The sequence below is a fragment of the Aspergillus pseudodeflectus genome (genome assembly GCF_044049435.1).
Source record: "Aspergillus pseudodeflectus strain CBS 756.74 chromosome Unknown BJX68scaffold_18, whole genome shotgun sequence".
NCBI lineage: Eukaryota > Fungi > Ascomycota > Eurotiomycetes > Eurotiales > Aspergillaceae > Aspergillus > Aspergillus pseudodeflectus.
The window spans coordinates 285,338-304,241 of NW_027263794.1; the positions used below are offsets into that span (position 1 = coordinate 285,338).

Genomic DNA, 18,904 nt, shown 5'->3' on the forward strand with positions numbered 1-18,904 from the left:
TTTCACTTATTTCTCACAGACTATGTACCTGCCATCTGCTATTAAATCCCATGTGTATACGCAAATGAGCGATGCGGGCTGTCCAGACCGTATTATTCATCTCACTGGACGAACAAGGGTCCCGTCCAACATATCAAGGTTTAGCCTCTCGCTTGTTTCCAGGTCAAGCCCCAGCATTCTTGACCGCACAATTTTGTGCTAAAGGTATCGGTATTGCGTCATCCGCGATCTGCTTGCTGAGGTCCAGATCAGAATCGAGAATCAACTGAATCAACCTGTTCGTGCTCGCCTCGTTCCGCGTGATCGCCGCCGCGAGACCCTCTGATTTTGACTCATGATTCAAGTGTCCGTGAGCAAGGAGAGCTTCTGCGACAATGACATGACCGTGTTCAATGGCGCGGCGAAAGAAATGATCACTACTTGCATCAACCTTTTCCCTGTCCAATAGGAGTAGCGTGATATCCAGGTTATTTGTCTCAACGGCTGCCGCAAAACCTTCGGCTATAGACAAGTCGTCTAACCGGCCAGTGGCAAGGAGATTCCGTGCCAGATCTGTATACCCCTTCCGTATTGCGCGAGGAAAGGGAAGTGCCAGATTGACATTTAGGTCCTTCCGGCGTAGTAGGAGCTGCGCAAGACAAGGTTGGCGGCACTCAATGGCGTATGTTAGTGGCGTGTCAGAATCGGTGTTCAAACCGTTGACATTTACTCTCTCGCAATCAATGAAGACCTCCAATGTCTCCAGAGCCGCGTTGAATATCGCGCAAAAGATCGGCGTCCGCCGGTCATGCACGGTATAGCACTCATTCGGCTCAACTCCGTAGTTGAGAAGAAGGTGCGCAGCGAATGGATTGTTACATGTAGCTGCCTTGGCCAATGCCGGCTGATCCAGGGTTGGATCTGCTCCGGCGATGAGGAGGTCCTCGATGATTTCGTCTTGACGGCTCGAGATCGCCAGGGTGAGAACGTACTGGTACCAGCCATGAGGCCCTTCGTTGACATCGAACTGACCGGATTGGATCAGGTGTCGCGCGGCATCTTGGTGCCTGTATCTAACTGCTTGCCACAGAAGCGATTCACAGACCAAGTAATGTAGTCTCCTTGTTGTTCTCCTCGACTGTACTCTTGCTCCCGCATCCAGGAGCTGCTTCACAATCGACGCGTAGCCCTTTTGCACGGCGATCTCCAGCGGCGTATCCCCGTGCTTATTCGTAGCCTCAATATCGACCCCTTCCTTCTGTAGAAGTATTTTCACAATCCGGTCTTGGTTATTCTCAACAGCGACAATCAGTGGTGCCGTTTTCTTTAGCGGATTGTGATACTTCAGCGCCACGCGCATTGTTTCCTCCCGGCCCCTTTCTGCAGCCCAGACAATCGCAGGTCGTCGCTTTTTGCGTTTTACATCGCGCGCATACAAATGTGAGTTGAAAATCTCGTAATAATAGCGGTTCGTTCGAGCGAAAGCGTTCAAGACTCGAGCGGAGATGATTTGTTGAGCGATTAGGTGCAAGATTTCGGGCGGGAGGTCGCCCAAAAGGTCAACCGGCTTGTGTCTGGACATCTTGGTGGGTTTGAGGAATTTTTCCGAGTAAATGACACGGTTCCAAGTTCTTTGCGCATCGTTTGTGTTTTGGCTGGAGCTGGAGTGGTGTAGCAGACACCTTCCAAGGGTGCGAGTTGGTTTTCCAGGGGAAAGAATCGGAGTGAGTCTGCTAGAGCAGTGAGTCAGTCGGCATAGGCCCTTAGCTCGTCTGAACTGGCGACTGACATGAACAAGGCATAGGCAGAAACGGGCTCTCGTTCTGGGACAGCCGCTGATCGACGCCGTTCCCCACTGAGACTGACAACCTTCAAGTTTGAACCTTGATTTCCCAGCCGCGGAAGACTGGCCTAAATTAGGCAACTTCAAAAAGAAAATAGTCGAGCCAATTCAAAAGGGAGAGAAAGACAATACGAATCTTAGCCATGGGTATTCTAGCTAGAAAAGAACCAAGTCTAAGCAACAGGCTATTCAATGCCAAAGACACTCTAAACGCAAACCAAGATGTCGAAACAAGCAACGCCGTAGCAACCAGAATAATCGTGACAAGCCTCCAACTCTGTAGATCTTCTTCTATATACAGACCGATATAACCACCTTTTAGTCGAAGAACTTCTTCATGAACGTATGGGCCAGTTCGACACCAGCGCTGCACGGACGTTAGTGCAATCTTTCTGGCGGAAAGCAGGAAGACGTACAATGTAGCAGCGTTCGCAGGAACAGCACGGGCCAAAGCGGGCCCAAATCCAGGGAAGAACGCCTTGAACCCTCCGTTCGCGTAAACCGCGCGAATGGTACCGCCGATCGTGGGTTTACCGGGCGCACTCTGCAGCCGGGACTTGATCGTGTCGACAGGGAAGACTGGAATCCACATCGCAATACCAGCAGCACCACCGGCAGCCAGAACAGCAGGCAAGGACAGGTCACCGGTGACGTTGCCTTCCGCATCCTTGGGAGTCAGCGAGCGCTTGATGTACTCGTATGCGGCGAAATAGGCAGCGGAACCGGGTCCGTCACGGGCCAGCGTCATTGCACTTCCGCGGAAGACGCTTCGGATTCCACCCTCCTTGTACAGCTGTCGGACAACGTCGACACCGCCGGAGTACTTGGGCTTCTGGCCTGGGGGTGGTGGGTTCTGGCCTTGAATCTGGAGGAGCACTTTTACGCGCTCAAAGGGGGCTGTGATGAGGGTCATGGGAATCGCAGAGAAGAAACCGGCGGCAGAGATCTGGCCAATCGTGTATTGAGGGGTGTTGTTTTGCACTTTGACTTCGGAGACACTGCTGACGAGGGTTTTGCCAAGGTCGTAGCCCTGTCATGTGTTAGTTGGTGTTTGTACCGAATACACCGGATACGTACCCAGAAGCTAACGGCGACTATCGCAATGTCAGTAAAGTGAACTCAATGGCTTGAAAGAGGGCAAACTCACACATAGGCGTCACGCCAACCAGAGGAGCCGAAACACCGGCATAGAGACCCTACGTCCGTCAATTGCTTGCCACAGTAAACTCTAGTATCGCAAATGTGTCGCAAACATACTCGCATCAAGCCCTCACGGGCTATTGTCCTCTTGACCACATCGATTGCACCAGAGTAGACACCCTTCTCAGCCGTCTGCAGTCGGACCTTAACCAGATCGAAGGGATGGCCGACAACAACCGCGCAAACACCACCGACACCGCCAGCGGCGAAGGAGCGAAGCTGAGCAGCTGTCTGGTTGACAGCCTTGGTCTCGGCGGCCTTGAGGGACTCCTGGACGGTGTCAGAGGTGGGGGATTCGGCGGAGGACATTATGGCGGGGAGATGCGGAGAGCGGGTGGGAGCGCGGGACGAAGGTTGCAGCGAGCGAGAAGGGGTTGGAAGGGGAGGAAAGGGGGGTGGGAGAGGTCTTTTTTTTGACGGCAAAAAGTGCTGGCTCAGGAGTTATTCAAGACAGAAGACACGCAGGATCAGGAAGAGGAGAGGAGAGAAATTTAGCGCTGTGCCGGTGACGCTGGGTTGCTCTGCCCCGGAAGCCGAACGAGGGAACAGCGCAGGGACCGAGAGAATGTGCCTCGGCTCGGCTCGTATCAAAGTTTTCCCGTGGCCGTTGTCCAGAAATATCCGCGACCGGCGGACCAACTGTGGGGATCACCACCGCCAGCGGCCAGGCGAATGTCTCCGGCGCAGAGATACAGTCGTGTGCTCATCCGATTCAGTTGAGCTTTTTGATCTTTCCTTTTCATTCTATCTTCTCTCGACGCTGCTAGCTATTGACCCTCACAGCATAAGCCATCCACCTAAAAGACGACAGCATCGGATGAACGGAGCTCGACCTCATTCCTCCCCCTCGAGCGTGCCTTTGCTCCGTGACCGCTGACCAGGATCCAGAGGCTCAATTTACCGGACGACGGGAATTTACTCCACCCAAGCTTCTCCGCCAACGGCACAATTCCACTCCACGCCGTCAACGACCGCTTCGCCCACGCGTCATCGCAAATAATGCCAAGGAAATCACATGAAGAGAAAATCACAAGACAAGTTTTGAATCGAAGAAAATTATTGGCAAGAATCGAACGAATGGCTTGACTACCCGATTATATACACAGAACTCCCAAAGCAATTGTCCAATACTCCGACCTCGACAGCTTATCGTCTCGTCTCCGATAATATACAAAGCGCCCACTCAATCAAATCACGAGTTGTTTATTTGCACCTGCCCTGGCTGGCGTGCACGTCTTGCTATAAGGGGTTCAGTCAGTACTTCGGGGACGTATCGGTAGGTGAAGCAACATACGATGCAGATGTTGGACTGGCAGATACCCATCTTTCCGTCCTTTGTGCAAGGTGCGCCGGAAGGAAGCTGAGCAAACAGCTTGTTAGCATTACAGATATCATGCAACGTGAGAAGCTTGGACGTACCTTGGCCTCTTGCTTCGCAGGCATGGCCATGGCAGCACCGAAGAGGGCAAGAGTGGCAATCCAGGAGAACTTCATTGCGGCAATGCGAAGGTGGAAAGTTAGGTATGTTCGGTTTCGGTTCGATGAAGACTCAAGGTAGGAGGAAGGATGTCAGAGGGTGATTGTTGTCTTACTCGAGAATGTCTGCCCGCGACGTCCGCATCTTTATACTTTTCAGTGTCATTGATAGTAAATCCCCCTTTTAACCCACGGTTCATTCCCCCGTGGAAGTCTTACGCAAAGCCCCAATAACACTCCCAACCCGTCGATGATTTTCACCTCGATGACCGGTTCAAAGACACCAGGCGGACCTTGTGCCAACTATCGATGTCTCCTGATTGACAGGAACTGTCTATCACAGCATAAGTGTTCAGGTACCCTTCCAATGACGTTGAAGGACAGGTCGAAGTGGACATCAACCACCTCCACCAAAATCCAGAGTGGAGGTCAAAACGGCTACTTCGTACTCATCTCCTGCACCCCAATGCTACTATCGAAATTATACTGCAGCTCATTGGGCTCAATGGACCGGAGAACAAAGAAATCCCCGTGTATGCAGCAGAGCCGCTCGGACTCTCGACAAGGGCGCACCTCCCCGAACATATACCTCGTTCCGCAATGATCATCCTTGGCATCCAAACTATTCTGCAACCCCTGAACGTCAGGTTTGCTCCGCCAACCTATCAAAATATGAGTCAAGACGATGGACTTTGGAGTGGTTCAATAGGACGCTCCGTAAAATCCAGAAACTGAGAATGAACCATAGTAGTCCCCTTTTCCACCTCGTCAGTCGCTTTGAGGCCGTCAAGAAAGAGTTTCTCGGTCGGTAGATCCTCTCCCACAGGATGATCAGCTCGAGCGCTCAAAATATATATTCGAACACCGTCCCTCGAGGATCTGTTGGTAAGATCATCGGGATCATGAGTAGAAGATGACTTTTGTTGCGATGACCTCAGCTAGGAACACTAAACTTGTCTCTGACACAAGTGACAACGGGCCCTGAGATTTGGCATTTGGACTGGTCAATAACCTCGATATTAGGCTTTACCATAAAGCTGCAGTGCAGGATAGCTCGAGCAGATAATAATGGAGTTTACGCCAGTTGATACCAATCTAGAAGACTTTCTTCTGAGGCGGGTATCGTCACGATGCCTTGCTTACCTGCACCCGAGAGAAGAGTGTGCGTAATAGTATTCCGACTAAAATATTTATTCAAGTTGGGTAAAGCAGTCATGGTATTAATTATTGACCTGGACTAGTATGTATCGATGGTCCTCTCCACATCACCCTTAATAACATATACATTAGGGCCCAATAGTAGTAGCATCATTGGCCATGCGTCATTAGCGTAATCATCATAGGCAGCCCCAATGGAGTTCCGCCGTAAAGTCATATCATAAGTCACCATTTAGAGAACGAGAAGGGCGGCAAGACCAAGGGCACCCGCAGCACCGGTAGCGATAGCCATGCGAGGAGCGGCGCCGGTGGGAGCATCGGTAGACTCACCACTGCCGGGGCTCGTCGGGGATCCATTCTCGGAGTCATTGCCAGATGAGGTGGAATTCGAATCAGTCGATGTCGATGTTGAAGTCGCGAGAGTAGTGGTGTTGGAAGTATGCGAGCTGGTGCTGGTAGACTACTCGGAATTAGTGTATTATTCCACGTCATAATGAGCAATAGTGACTTTACCTGTCCAGGAGTCGAGGTTGCGGTGGCAGAAACACCAGGAGTGCTCGACCCGAGAAGTCCGCCCGGAGTAGTGGTCTCGCCAGAGCCAGAAGTCGTAGTCTCCCCGTCGGTGCCAGTGGTACCAGTGGTACCAGTGGTGCCACTGGTGGTGGTGCCAGTGGAGGTGGTGACTGCAATCAGAGTCGTGGTGCCGTCAGGACCAGTGATGATGGTCGAGCTAGCACTCTCGGCACCTGTAGTGGTCTCGGTCTCGGGGCCTGGGGTAATGGTGAGGTCGCCGCCAGATTCGCCTGTCCCCGATTGCATTAGCTGGGAAGGCATTGTAGCTGGGCTTGGGTGTTCATACCAGGACATTGCTGAAGAGCCGCGTTGAGAACAGCATACGCATCGTCTCCAGGGCAGGCTTGAGCGGTGCAGTCACGAATACCGTAGCGGTAGTCGGGGGTTTCGCAAAGACACTCGAGGTCGCCGTCATCGCATCCCAAATCATTAGCCAGGGCGAGCATGTTGCTGAGACACATGTTCTGGGGCAACTGAATCAGTATCTCGGACCCCAAACGACCAGAAGGTGGGAACTTACGGCACAGTCGCTGACACTTAGCTGAGCTCGAGCAGCGCCGACAGTGGCCAGGAAGGCCATGGGAAGGGAGAAAGTCTTCATCGTGGGGGATTGTTGTAAGCTCTAGCGCGGATAAGAGTACTGAGTAACGCGGGATAACGAAGCGTGAGCGATGAACGCGATTCAAAGAGCTGAGGGAGCAGTTGAGATGAAGGTGAAGAGAGAAAAGCGAGGCGAGTGGGAAGAGGCAGGAAAAGAGCAGGTTTTAAGAAATCCAGGAAAGAAAACAACAGACGCACAGCAACAACAACAGGTCGTGCCTGCCACCCACTGCAAGCCTGCAAAGCTTTCCGATCGTCTATCGGTGTTTCCTCCACCCGGTCGCGCTTTTTGCTCTTTCTTTGCTTTTCAGCTCTCCGGATCAACGTCATTGGACAGTCGCGATAGCTTCAAGTCTCCTCGCAGCTGCTCTTCTTGCCTCTGCCAACGTGGCGAGCACCCAGAGACCCCACCACAACTGAGAGACTGAGGTCATTTCCCCTTGACTCTCGAGCCACAAGCGCCATTCCCTCTTGCCATTATTGGAACTTGAGCATCGTGTCCCCACGGCTGCCTTCTCTTGGCCACCAGCAGAAGAAGAATTTAGATTCAAGCCATCACCAGAGCAAGGATGGTTGCAGCTAGTCCTGGAGCTAAGATCAAGCGGGAAAGCTGTGCAACCAAGCTACGTCAAGCTCAGCGTCATCGCACTCGATGCCCAATTCCTGCCAGTGCGGATTCTGCAGCGTCAACACTGAGCAGATCTGACATTTCTTTTCCTCGTGTTTGTACCTCACCTCAACGATGCTATTGATCAACAAATGCTGGATCATTCCTCTGGACGTCGTACGACTGAAAATTTGCATGTTGGGAGCTGGGCTGGTTGACCGCCGATCGGGCGATCGCCGCCCGCGACTCCAAATCGCCAGCCACACGATCGATCTTGAGTGGCTGGGCTTTCGCTGCTAATCGACACTATCGCCTGGCAACGCCCATCATTGACTTTTAGGGCTGTCGCTCAGTGTTCTCGCCCCTTCCGGCCGAATCTCTGAATCATCGGATTCCTCTCCATCGCTTCCTAGGTTACACCGACTTCCAGACAACAATCGGACTTATAGATTTGCTTGGGCTCTAGAGTGGTTTGATTTTTTTTTGCAAACTCACAGCTGAAGCTGTGCCGAAGCTCTGATCTCAGATTTCAAGCAAGCCAGACCCTGATTGCGTCATAAGCGAAATCGATGCAAGTGATGCATACCCCCGTAAGCGGCGTGAGCGCTGGACCAGAAAACTCCGCAGTGTCCCGGCACTGCATGCCTCGATGAGAAAAAGTGTCTCTGGTTTGAGCCAGCCATCCATGATCGGGGACCCGGAAGGAACTGCGTCTGCGCACCGGAACATCGGTCTCAGCCATCCACAGTTTCGGCCCAGCCCATCTGTCGACCCCTACCGTCGCCCAAGGAACAGACCCTTCAGCAACCTCGTTCTATTAGGAAAAGGCCAAGCCTACTATCACCACCCGGGCAACAGCAATACCTCCATTGACTCCCGTCATACGCGTTCCGGACTACGGAAATTCATAACTCCCCCATAAGGATGATGGAAAGATGAGGTGCCGTACCAGTTTAGTCATTTCAGTCCACTTCCTCCCAGATAACGGTCACGGACGCACGGCCTCCATAGCAAGATCAGCCAAGTTCCTGCATACTCACTGCATGATAGCCACAACCACTCAATACTCGGTTAGGTGCATTAGGGTAGGGAGAAATATGATATCGTTCACTAGCGGGGTGACATCGAACACGCCCCATGGCCCTCAGGTTGCTATCATCGAGTGGTGCAAGATCATCATTTCGCCATTTACAAGCGAGACGATGATAAGTTCGGCTAGTCTTGTCGCTACAAGGCGCCAAATACAGGCTGACTTCCTGCAGGGACAATCCATGCGTTGAACTGGACTACTGCTCTCCTTGTGATTTTTGAACCCATCATTTATGATGATAAAGGAAAACTTCAGCTCTGCCTCAAATGACGCGAGAGTCGGTAGATACTGCGGATGTGTGGATAACACGGCTCGGTATGCATGCGCTGGACCAGGTGTGTAGTGAGATAATACCTAAACTGAATCAGCTCATTTCCAATAAGTGGAAGGGCTGATCTCACCAGTCACGATGCGTCCAACAATCATGTGCGCCACAGTATGGGAAGAGGCCTGGGAGCGGAGCACCGATGCATATGTAAGCAACACCATGACTTACCAAACTGAGCACACCATTCGACCAGGCTGTAACTCACCAATACCCTCCTAAGAACAATACTTCGTCGTCGGCCGAGCCAGTCACCAATAGACAGCATGGACAAGGAACCGATAAAGCATCCAATATCGTAGATGGTAACAATAGTACCAAGGAGGTCGGACGATGGGTAATTGAATGATTCAAGAAATTGTGGAGTGGATGCCCGCCCAGCTAGAACGCCTGGTCATATCTGAAGAGTACAAAGGCGACGCAGCAATTGGGAAAGATGGTCCGCTTGAGGGCCAACCCAGTAAAATACATGGTGAATGCTGTATATGGTATACAGGTGATAATGCACTCTATACTGTGGGAAGCGACACGATACTTACATGACAGTATGGGCAGGACTCATGGCGAGGGCAGTCTGGACAGACAGTCGTCGCTGCCTTTGCCACTGTCGGCCAGAGGCTCGGATTTCCATATTCGACATGCCTAGGTACCACCCTGAACCTATAGGCTCTGGGGTCCCCAACGACCAATAAAGATGCGGAGATTCGGGGTTCGGATTGCGGAGTGTGGGGGTGGCGCGCATACGAGTCAGGATAAACCTTCTAAATGGCAAGTGAAACCCTTGCTTACAGTGGAAGTGCTGGGTGCGATTTCCTGACTGATCCATCCGGGGCTCAAGTTGCCGTAGGTGGTTGCTCAGTACCGGCAATAGCCCGAAAAGACAGTGCAAGCAGAGCCTAAGACAGAGTAGTTGAGTGGGAAAGGATACATTATAGAGCTTCGTGATTAGGTGATGAGCAATGAAGATGAAAGATAGATCCACGGCAGTACAATCGTCAGCCCGTTCTATGATCGCCCTTTACTCGATTTGAAGCTACGTAGGAGACACCCAATAACCCCACCGCACCTACTGCGTACAATTCTCTGCAGCCAGACGGCCACCCAAGCAAGAAGAGGCACCGCGATATGGAACAGGGTAACCACAGCCCCGAAGCTTGCTTCAACCTACTCCTGTTGAAAAATGATCGCAGTAGATCAGAGAAGATCCGCAGGTCCAACGAAACGTTGAAGGGGTAAGATGCCTCCTAAACCCCAGGGTGGCCATCGTCCGGCCGGCTCGCGCTTTTTCCCATCCACACCACACTGTGGGTCGGGGTTTCGCCGCCCTTTTCAAGTTTCCACAGTGACGTGCAGTAGCAATGGGGGAAATTTCTGTGCGTTGTGGGTGGGAATTGACCTCAAGGTGGGATAGATACGCAGAATATCAGATCCTGAGAAGTAGTTCCAGTTTGTAGTTGCTGCCATTTCAGAGATCTTCTACACTTAGATTTGCCCCAGTAAGATCGTTTCTCAAGTGTGTATAACCTGGTATTTCATATTTCTCTAGTCTATTACTAGCCTAGCTACTGTTCAATCTTAAGACCTAACGGTTACGCTCGCTCCAGTTGCGGTCAAATACCGTGATCGATCGTTGGGCTATAGGCATACTAGGTTAGTTACCAAAGCATAAACGATAGCCAGGGCGGGACACTCACCCGACGGAACCACATCCATCGCTTTCACAGAGACGTTGAGGGGCTGGCTTAGCATGTAAATGGCTGCTCGAGCAATATCCTCGGAGACAAGAGGCCTAATTGCAACCGCGTCAGTCGACAAAGCACAGCACTATGACAAGAAAGCTAAAATTTGGGGAGGGGAGGAGGGAGAGAACGCACTCAAACCCCTCAAAGAACTTGTCATATTTCTCCTTATCGTGCCCAACACGCAGGGAGTGGAAGTTGGTCGCAACACAGCCGGGCCGCAGCGCCAGGACACGGATATCCGTACCGCTCAGCTCGTTGCGCAGCGCATTCGTGAATGCTTCCTGGAAGGCCTTGTTGGCGTGGTACACGGCCTCGCCCGGGAAGGGGGGCACCTCGAGCCCCGTTATCGAGGTGATGTTCAAGATCGTGCCCGTGCCGGATCCGCGGGGCAGCATGGAGCGGTTGAGCACCGTGTAGGTGACGTACATGAGCCCGTTGATGTTCGTGTTTACCATGGTCGTTATGTCGGGGATACTGAGGTCCGGGAAGCGGGCTGGGGCGCCCAGGGCGAGGCCGGCATTGTTGATGAGGATGTCGATGGGGCCGAGTTCGTCAATTGTGGAGGCGATGGCTGCGTCTACGGCGGGTTGGTCGCCGATGTCGACTGCTCGCCAGGTGATTTTGATAGACGAGGTTTGGCCTGACAGCTTTTTGGCTAGGGTTGCGAGTTTGTCCTGGGCGAATGCGTTAATCAGGGTCCGATCTCACGGGTAGAGAACGAACCTCTGAGCGTGAGATGAGGATGAGATTGCAGCCTTGTTCTGCGAGCGAGGTCGCGATCGCTTCCCCGATGCCCATCGAGGCTCCAGTCTGGAGATGTGTATTAGCTTGGTCTTGAGGGAGTAAGGCGTGTCCATCAGTCTACCAGGAGCGCAGTCTTTCCAGCAAGGGTCATCATGAATCTGAGAATATCTATCACTGACTACGGGTTGTAGTTGACAGAAATGTGGTAACAGGTCGACAAACAATGAAGATTGATCTTGTCTCTATAGTTGGATTAGTAATTGTTGACTCTCGACGTCACCAACCAGCGCCCCATTACTTCCAGAGGTATTTCCCCTTGACGACCAAGACTTACAGTGCCAGACGCTTGCAGTTACCTTGTTCAAAAGGCTTATCAAAAACTAATATGTCACTTTGGAGAAAAAGAAAGGGTCCGAGGGTGGCTAAGCCAGAGTTTCTGGACCTGCACCGCCGGGAAATCGGCCGAAGCTCCGTGATTGAACAACACAGCTCCATCGAGTTAACCACTCACCAGCAGCCTGTCGCAGGACCTGTTTGGGGCGCAACAGTCGTTGGAAGCCGTGACGTAGCTGATTACTCGGTGATTACCTTTCCAAGGCGATTCCTTGCCTCGTGGAGGAACGAGCAAGAGGGACATCTGCGTGACACTCTTAACTTGGCTATCGAGTTGATCCAAACGGAAGGCCGAGCCTGTGAATACTCTAACGGGTGAGATCAATTATTCCTGATATCATACATAAATAGTCGTTGCATGCTTTTTCAGTCAGCCAACTCATCATTCTCCTCATTCTCATCATGGCCAAACCGCTCATCAAACCCTTCCAAGTTGACATACCCAAGGCCGAGGTCGACCGCCTCAAGGGAAAACTCAACGACACGCGCCTTCCAGGACGCAGCATCGTCCCGGACGCAGGGACCAATTACGGTTCGTACCTCTCATTCACCCCTCTCACATCTCCAAAGCTAAAATTGCACTACACCAGGTCCCACATACGAATGGGCATCCGGTTTATACGAGGCCTGGAAAAATGACTTTGACTGGTACGCCGTGCAAGAGGAAATCAATGCCTTCCCGCACTACACGACCGAGATTGAAGACATCACCGTCCACTTCCTGCACGCCAAAGCGCAAGGGAACGAATCCGATTCTAAACCAGCCATTCCACTGCTCATGATCCACGGCTGGCCCGGCTCCTTCTGGGAATTTAGCCAGGTCTGGCGACCGCTCTCCCAGCCCGACTCCCCTCATGACGATCTCGTCTTCGACGTCGTCGTCCCCAGCATGCCGGGCTTCTGCTGGTCGTCGTGGCCGCCACGCGCGGGGTGGACGCTCAAGGATACTGCGAGGATCTTTGACGTGCTCATGTGGAGGCTCGGGTACGAGACGTATATGGTGCAGTGCGGCGACTGGGGCCAGTTTGTGGGTAGGGAGCTGGGCGCCCAGTATACGGAGTCATGTAAGCTGGTTCATTTGAACTTCGCGCCGAGTCCGCTGCCCGAAGGGGTCGAGTATACAGAGCGTGAGAAGGCTGTTGCGGCGAGGGTCGATGACTGGGTGGAGAATCATATCGGGTATGCCGTTTGTATGCGCACGAGGGTATGTCTAAACTATACACCATATACTGTGGATATCATCACCCTCCATGTCAACACCTCACTTCGTATTCCAACACACTGATGATGTTTTAGCCCCACACAATCGGCCTAGCCCTGCACGACAACCCCCTCGGAATCCTCATGTGGGTTGGCGAAAAGTACAACGAGGCCGCAGATCCAAACACGCAAAAAAGCCCCTTTTGGACCAAAGCAATCCTCACCACAGCGTCTCTATACTACTTCACGGGTTGCATCATGCCCTCGATGCTGACGTACTACGAGAACGTGCGGCACCACGAGTTTGCACAGTACGCGATGCGTCCGGAGAACCGCATCCAGGTGCCCTTTGGGTATACCTCGTTCTTTTGGGACACGGAGCCGTCGTCGAAGCGGGCGGTTAAGAGGACGGGGAATTTGGTGTTTTATAATGGTATGTTTGTGCGGTGTTCCCCATCGTGTTGGAAAATAAATGTAATACTGATTGATTGTCTGTCATCAAGAACGCAACGACGGCGGGCACTTTGCTGCGCTAGAGCATCCGACGGGGTTGATGGAGGACATTCGAGCGCTTGCGGGGCAGCAATGGGATAATTAGAGCCGTCTAGGTAGCGTCAGTGCGTATCTTTACACTGACAGTTTAGTAGGTCCTCTGTAGAAGCCATATATCACATGTTATCCACGATCTCCCCTTGACTAAATATCTACAAAGCGCTGGGCCCTATCCCCGTAGCAGTTCACTGTATAGTGACCTCCACTCTATTCCAGGCATCATATATCATGACTATATTAACCGTGGATTGCTTAGTGAGGATCCAAATGCTGCATAGAATTCAAGAGATGAAGATTGTTTATGTATGGATTGGATTCACAGCCGAGGCGCGTCTTACAGACATATCCTACCATGACGCATAACTAAATTGGCTCAGTATCCGCACTGCGCAACCGACACGCAGAGACTTGGAATCTATTTTAGGAAGGGGCATCCTCGACCTAGACCAGGGTCGCACCTTCTCTGCCTTCATGGTCTGCCACCTGGGCAGGTGGTATACGAGGGAAGAGCGGGGGACCAGTCGGTCTTTCCCGCATTGACAGAGGACTCACTTGCTCGCACCTTGCTCATTCAGTGGTCCAGTCAAAAGACAGATACATGATCGTCTTGTTCTTTATTGGGGTACTGTTCCCTCCGCCTCAGATCTGGTACCGCGCCATTAACCCACCATCTCTCGCCCTCGCAACGCTATACATCCGATCCATACCCTTTGCATCCTCATCGCAATCATCAACCGAGTCACCATGAACCTCTTCATTCTCTACAGCCATCATCGCCCGATTCTCCTTCGCCAGTAGAACCCTCAATAGAATAGTCGAAGCTATACAAACAACCATAAGCGACAGATTCACCGCCCACGCCGTAACATACCTGGGCCCCTGGCTCTCGGGATAGAGATACGGCGTCCAGACGAGTGCCGAGTTTCCAATCGAGTTGTTCATCGCGAGCCCGATCGCGCGCATCTTTTGCGGTCGCGCCGCGATGTTCGCCATCCACGCATTGGAGATCATCATGCACCCATATGTCCCCGGGAGCATGAGGAAGATGGCGAGGTACCGTGCTGCAGTGTTTGTCGTTGCGACGGTGATGATTATTCCTGTGCAGGCTACTGCGGAGGGGATGAGTATCGAGGGGGAGCGGGCGGAGGTGCGGTCCGAGAGCCAGGAGTTGAGCAGGCAGACGGCGGCGGTCAGGACGTAGGGTGGTGCGGTGAGAAGGAGGGTTTCAATGGTCCCGAAGCCAAAGGTCTGCACGAGGGTTGGGAGGAAGTTGGTGAGCGAGGCGACGGCTTGCAGACAGACTTGACCGAGGATGCAGAGCCAGATGTGGGGATTTTTCACCGCGAGTTTGCATGCATCCCAAGTGGGCGTGGACTCTTCTTCGTCGCCGGCGTCTTCAATGAGGCGGATGATGCCGATGGCGCGTTCTTCGGGAGAAAGCCACTTCGTCGTGGCGGGCCAATCTGGGATGATGAAGCCGGTAAGGACGGCGAAGAGAACAGTGGCGGCACCTTCAATTATAAAGAGCCATCGCCATGAGGGGAGTGAGTGGTTCTTGAAAGCGGCCTCAATTCCAGCTGCAAAGAGACCGCCGAAAGCGCCGGCGAGCATGGCGGCGCAGTAGAATATAGCCAGACGTAGACCGAGCTCCTTGCGCGTGTACCATCCACTGAAGAGGAATGCGCAGCCGGCGAAAAAAGGGGCCTATTGTGATGATTAGAAAACGAATGCTGCCGTGATGAACTGGTCAACTCTCACCTCTGTGACACCGAGGATGAATCGACAGGCCGCGAGACCAGAAAAGTTATGCACCGCCCCTGTAGCTCCACTAGCGATGCCCCAGGCTACCATGCAGCAGGAGAGATATATGCTCGGGCGAGCCAAAGACAGCAGCAAATTACTGGGCACTGCACCGTGTCAGACCATAAAATGCAGCCGAAGGATTCACCAAGTACCGTCGACGTACCTTGCATCAGAATGTAACCGATGAACGTAAGACTGAGAACGATGTTGTATTCATAGCCCGCCAGGTTGAGGTCCTTCTCCAGCCCCTGTACACGAGCCTGCGGAAGCGCATTGCGGTCGATATAGTTCATGACATACATCACCATCTACCCGCTATTAGCATTTCTCTGGATGTGTGGGTACCGATGTGTCCTCACCAAGATAGGAAGCAACCGGACATCAATCTTGCGCACAAACTTGCGTTCCCTCTCGGCACGCTCCTCTGGGGTCCAAGAATTCACTACAGAGGCGTAGGCAACCTCTTCAGGGGCCTGTAGCCCAGCCTGCTCAGCCGAACCCATGCTGTCTGACTTTCAGGGCGACCAATTGCGTCCACGGTGGTTGGTCAAGTAGATGTAGATGTGAAAGTCGAATTCTCAATAGTATACCATTCACTTCCTTGCGTATTGTGAAGCTCTCCGAAAGGGATAATAGAGGCGCGACCGCTCACAGTTTATAAAGGCTCGAGTAACGAGCACGGGTGCCGGGTGCTCCAACGACTTCCCCGGTCAGGCAAGCCACAAAGTCCCCGGTTTCCCCGCTGCCCCGGACGGCCTTGTCTCATGGCTGGGGTTGGAGAAAGCGAATAGTAGCTGGGTGTCCCCGGGGCTCAAGCACATGGACAAACATGACACCGGCGTTGTGCCGGGCAAATTTGCGTGGCGATTAGCGACCGGAGAATCGGCTGAGGCCCGATTTCCCGTGTGGGGCGTGCGAAACCAGGAACCTCGGGAGAAACTAGGGTTGTGCGGCACCTGCCTCTGGTTCATAATCTTTGCTAAGGGTGAAACTGCGTCGAAAGCAGGTTATATACATCATTTGTTGGGTCGGTGTCGAAAGCTTGCCACAGCAAAGCGTCGTTCATGAGCGCCGACTCTTCGCCAACAAGAGGTACATTCTCTTGCCCTTCTACATGGAATGGGTACAGATACGGCATTGTTCCCATCTCTTGCATCCCACCAACGTGGGAGTTAGGCGGCAGAGCCTCCAGGCTAAGCGGACGCGACTCCGGTACGTCTTGCAGTCTTGGTGTAGCTTGGGTAGTGGACGAACCGCGCTGCCATCCAGAAAGAGGGTCAACGGGGCGAGCTTGGCTAGCCAACAGCTCCGCATCGCTCCTAGACTTTAGACGATTCAGCATTTCTTCCAACCCGCGGGCAATGTGCTTGAGCAGGTGGCGTTCCGAGGTGACGGCGTTCTTCAAAAGGTCGACCATTTTTTCTATAAGCCGTGAGACGAACGCATACTCGATGTTGAGTGCCATCAGGCGATTCCACTTGGTCGCCACTTTCAACAGGAATGCGCTTGCCACGGCAATTATTGTGTGTACGTATAAAGGTGTCCCTACTAGCGATCGGCGCATATCTTCTTCATCCACCAACATGGTGAGAATATTGACCGCGGACGACACAGCCATGTTGGCAATCTCCTTGCGGTCTGCTGATAGTCGGCCTGATAGGACGGAGATACCACGCACGGAGAGTGAGTTGATCTGGAGCTTTGCAAAGTAAGTGTATAAAACGATCCCTCGATGCGGGAAACTGCCGATGAAAGGATTCGGTGGCTGTCGTGGGTACCATCGCATGCGCCACTGGTCGATCTCAAGATTATACGAACGAAGCTCTTCCAAGTCGGCTTCCGAAAGCATTGCCGCGTTTGAGTCCCCATTTCTACCTTGGGCGCCGTGACCAAAGTCTGCACCCGATGAACCCACGTTGCCTCCAGACCGGACGTACATAAGGTCCGGTAGACGTCGCTCCGAAAAACGATCATAAACACGCGTAAGTATTTGCATTAGATTGACCTGGCTCAATATGCGTGCATCTAGGATGTCGGAAAGGGGACTGGCCAGAAAGAGCTCATGCTCGCGGATCTGAATGCTCTCCGAAACCATGGGCGGCCTGCCATAGGCGATGCTGAAGTGGTGGTCGCACACGTACAGCATGTACCACAGTCTAGCTCTGAGGAAATGCTCTCTGTCACCTTGCAAGGCGCGCGAAAAGGATTGGTGAAGGTTGAGCTCCGTAGCAATCCGAATGGCGTGGCCTGACAGCTTCCACGAAACCTCCGACAGCCAGAAGGCAGCTATACACAGGCCCCTTACATCGTCAATTGAGTGGTAGCGCGAAAACATGGAGGACGAAATAAGTGCCAGAAACTCCTTGTAGCAAGCGTCGAACGTGGCAGCTGATGTTGGAATGTGGAGGGCCGTGACGGTCAATATCGTAGCTGCGAGGAGCTCCGATGACTGACGGACAGAGTTGAATGACGAATGGATCTGCTCCAGCCCGACCCAGAGATAGTGGTTGAGGGTGTTGTGGAAGCTGCGAAGCATCAGTTTGAATATTCAGTTGATTACAAATGAGCATGACTTACACACGATAGAGCTCCTCTGCCTCCGCCTCTGCAATAACTCCTCTTGAGATAAAGTCCTTGAGTTCACCGTTGGTGCCCGGCGACGGCCTGGCGGTCTTGGCCTTGTTGCTGCGAATGTTTCGTAGGCGCGTCACCTCGTAGAGACTTCCCATCGGCTCCTCCAGAGTGACTGGTTCGTTTCCGTCGCTGTTCATTGTAGGCTCAAGAGAGTTCTCTCTGGTCATGGCCATCTGTGTGTTGTCGTCATTGGCGGAGGGTAAAGCCACACTCTTCGCCAGGGCATCCGCTTCCTGGTGTTGACCCAAGGCCTGTAGCGCTGACACCTGCCTTTGCTGCAAAGGGCAGCGGGCTAGAAGAGCATCGAGGGATGCCTTCATGGCCTGGATTTCTTGTCGCATGGCATCAATCTTCTGAGACCTACGATTGAACCGGTCAACGACCCCTCACAGTATCAGTAGGATTTCATAACTCACTCCTCGCTAGACGCCAAGCTGCTCCTCAACTCGCCATCATGCACCTGCGTGGTGACTGTGTGGTTTACGACGCAGTCTAGATCCCGTCGCTGGCAGTAGCGACACTTGCGGCTGCCCGAAGGGAGCTCACATCGTATCTTTAGCTTCTTGCATTCATGGCCTGGAAATGTCAGAACAATGTTTAATGCATACCATTTTTCTAGATCACGTTCTACTCACAAGCCTTGGATTTTCTTCCTTGCCCCGGCCTCGTTCGAATGGGCCCCGGGTGCCTGGCAGGGGCCAAGTCAGTAGTATCCACCAAACTACCGGTCGCCGTCTGCGACGGAGAGGCAAGTGTGGTGCCGTCAGCAGCTGTAGCCATCAGTGTAATCGGTGGCTGTTAATGCGTCGCTGGTGGTGGAAAATCGGCGAAAGGACGGATGCGCAGTGCGAGTCCCGCTTTTGACCCTGCGCCATCGGCTCAGGCCTTCTCGGCGTTTTCCCGATTTTCCGGGGATCCAGAACCACAGCACTTTGGATTTAAGCCCGTTGCCCAATCCAGTGATGCGACATACAGACGGTATACA

General features: G+C 52.8%; 8 protein-coding genes across 8 annotated transcripts; 1 reads left to right on the plus strand and 7 right to left on the minus strand.

Annotated features, from left to right (window-relative positions):
- Nucleotides 1-163: 163 nt before the first annotated feature.
- BJX68DRAFT_266225 (ankyrin repeat-containing domain protein) lies at nucleotides 164-1,561 on the minus strand (the record flags this gene model as incomplete). The annotated part of the gene is made up of 1 exon (XM_071045440.1): nucleotides 164-1,561. The coding sequence occupies one exon, from the start codon at nucleotides 1,559-1,561 to the stop codon at nucleotides 164-166; it is 1,398 nt and encodes a 465-aa protein (XP_070899760.1).
- Nucleotides 1,562-1,938: 377 nt separating this feature from the next.
- BJX68DRAFT_236134 (carnitine:acyl carnitine antiporter) lies at nucleotides 1,939-3,545 on the minus strand. The gene is made up of 5 exons (XM_071039968.1): nucleotides 3,080-3,545; nucleotides 2,970-3,018; nucleotides 2,900-2,916; nucleotides 2,239-2,852; nucleotides 1,939-2,189 (listed from the first exon to the last, which is right to left on the minus strand). The coding sequence occupies exons 1-5, from the start codon at nucleotides 3,329-3,331 to the stop codon at nucleotides 2,141-2,143; spliced, it is 981 nt and encodes a 326-aa protein (XP_070899761.1). The 5' UTR covers nucleotides 3,332-3,545; the 3' UTR covers nucleotides 1,939-2,140.
- A 680-nt stretch (nucleotides 3,546-4,225) lies between these two features.
- On the minus strand, nucleotides 4,226-4,516 carry BJX68DRAFT_266227 (uncharacterized protein; the record flags this gene model as incomplete). Its single annotated transcript, XM_071045441.1, has 3 exons — nucleotides 4,226-4,261; nucleotides 4,317-4,382; nucleotides 4,442-4,516. 3 exons carry the CDS (start codon nucleotides 4,514-4,516, stop codon nucleotides 4,226-4,228), a joined length of 177 nt encoding a protein of 58 aa, XP_070899762.1.
- A 1,372-nt stretch (nucleotides 4,517-5,888) lies between these two features.
- BJX68DRAFT_266228 (CFEM domain-containing protein) lies at nucleotides 5,889-6,830 on the minus strand (the record flags this gene model as incomplete). Its single annotated transcript, XM_071045442.1, has 4 exons — nucleotides 5,889-6,116; nucleotides 6,170-6,459; nucleotides 6,516-6,693; nucleotides 6,750-6,830. 4 exons carry the CDS (start codon nucleotides 6,828-6,830, stop codon nucleotides 5,889-5,891), a joined length of 777 nt encoding a protein of 258 aa, XP_070899763.1.
- Nucleotides 6,831-10,433: 3,603 nt separating this feature from the next.
- Nucleotides 10,434-11,677, minus strand: BJX68DRAFT_275307 (SDR family oxidoreductase; the record flags this gene model as incomplete). Its single annotated transcript, XM_071047824.1, has 5 exons — nucleotides 11,459-11,677; nucleotides 11,317-11,403; nucleotides 10,726-11,267; nucleotides 10,546-10,640; nucleotides 10,434-10,486 (listed from the first exon to the last, which is right to left on the minus strand). The coding sequence occupies exons 1-5, from the start codon at nucleotides 11,489-11,491 to the stop codon at nucleotides 10,434-10,436; spliced, it is 810 nt and encodes a 269-aa protein (XP_070899764.1). The 5' UTR covers nucleotides 11,492-11,677.
- A 455-nt stretch (nucleotides 11,678-12,132) lies between these two features.
- Nucleotides 12,133-13,528, plus strand: BJX68DRAFT_266230 (epoxide hydrolase; the record flags this gene model as incomplete). Its single annotated transcript, XM_071045443.1, has 4 exons — nucleotides 12,133-12,262; nucleotides 12,321-12,934; nucleotides 13,027-13,363; nucleotides 13,434-13,528. The coding sequence occupies 4 exons, from the start codon at nucleotides 12,133-12,135 to the stop codon at nucleotides 13,526-13,528; spliced, it is 1,176 nt and encodes a 391-aa protein (XP_070899765.1).
- A 593-nt stretch (nucleotides 13,529-14,121) lies between these two features.
- On the minus strand, nucleotides 14,122-15,788 carry BJX68DRAFT_266231 (major facilitator superfamily domain-containing protein; the record flags this gene model as incomplete). The annotated part of the gene is made up of 4 exons (XM_071045444.1): nucleotides 14,122-15,186; nucleotides 15,241-15,389; nucleotides 15,449-15,593; nucleotides 15,645-15,788. 4 exons carry the CDS (start codon nucleotides 15,786-15,788, stop codon nucleotides 14,122-14,124), a joined length of 1,503 nt encoding a protein of 500 aa, XP_070899766.1.
- Nucleotides 15,789-16,026: 238 nt separating this feature from the next.
- BJX68DRAFT_70594 (Zn(II)2Cys6 transcription factor) lies at nucleotides 16,027-18,900 on the minus strand. Its single transcript, XM_071049642.1, has 4 exons — nucleotides 18,555-18,900; nucleotides 18,336-18,495; nucleotides 17,863-18,279; nucleotides 16,027-17,810 (listed from the first exon to the last, which is right to left on the minus strand). Exons 1-4 carry the CDS (start codon nucleotides 18,697-18,699, stop codon nucleotides 16,265-16,267), a joined length of 2,268 nt encoding a protein of 755 aa, XP_070899767.1. The 5' UTR covers nucleotides 18,700-18,900; the 3' UTR covers nucleotides 16,027-16,264.
- Between the last annotated feature and the right edge of the window lie 4 nt (nucleotides 18,901-18,904).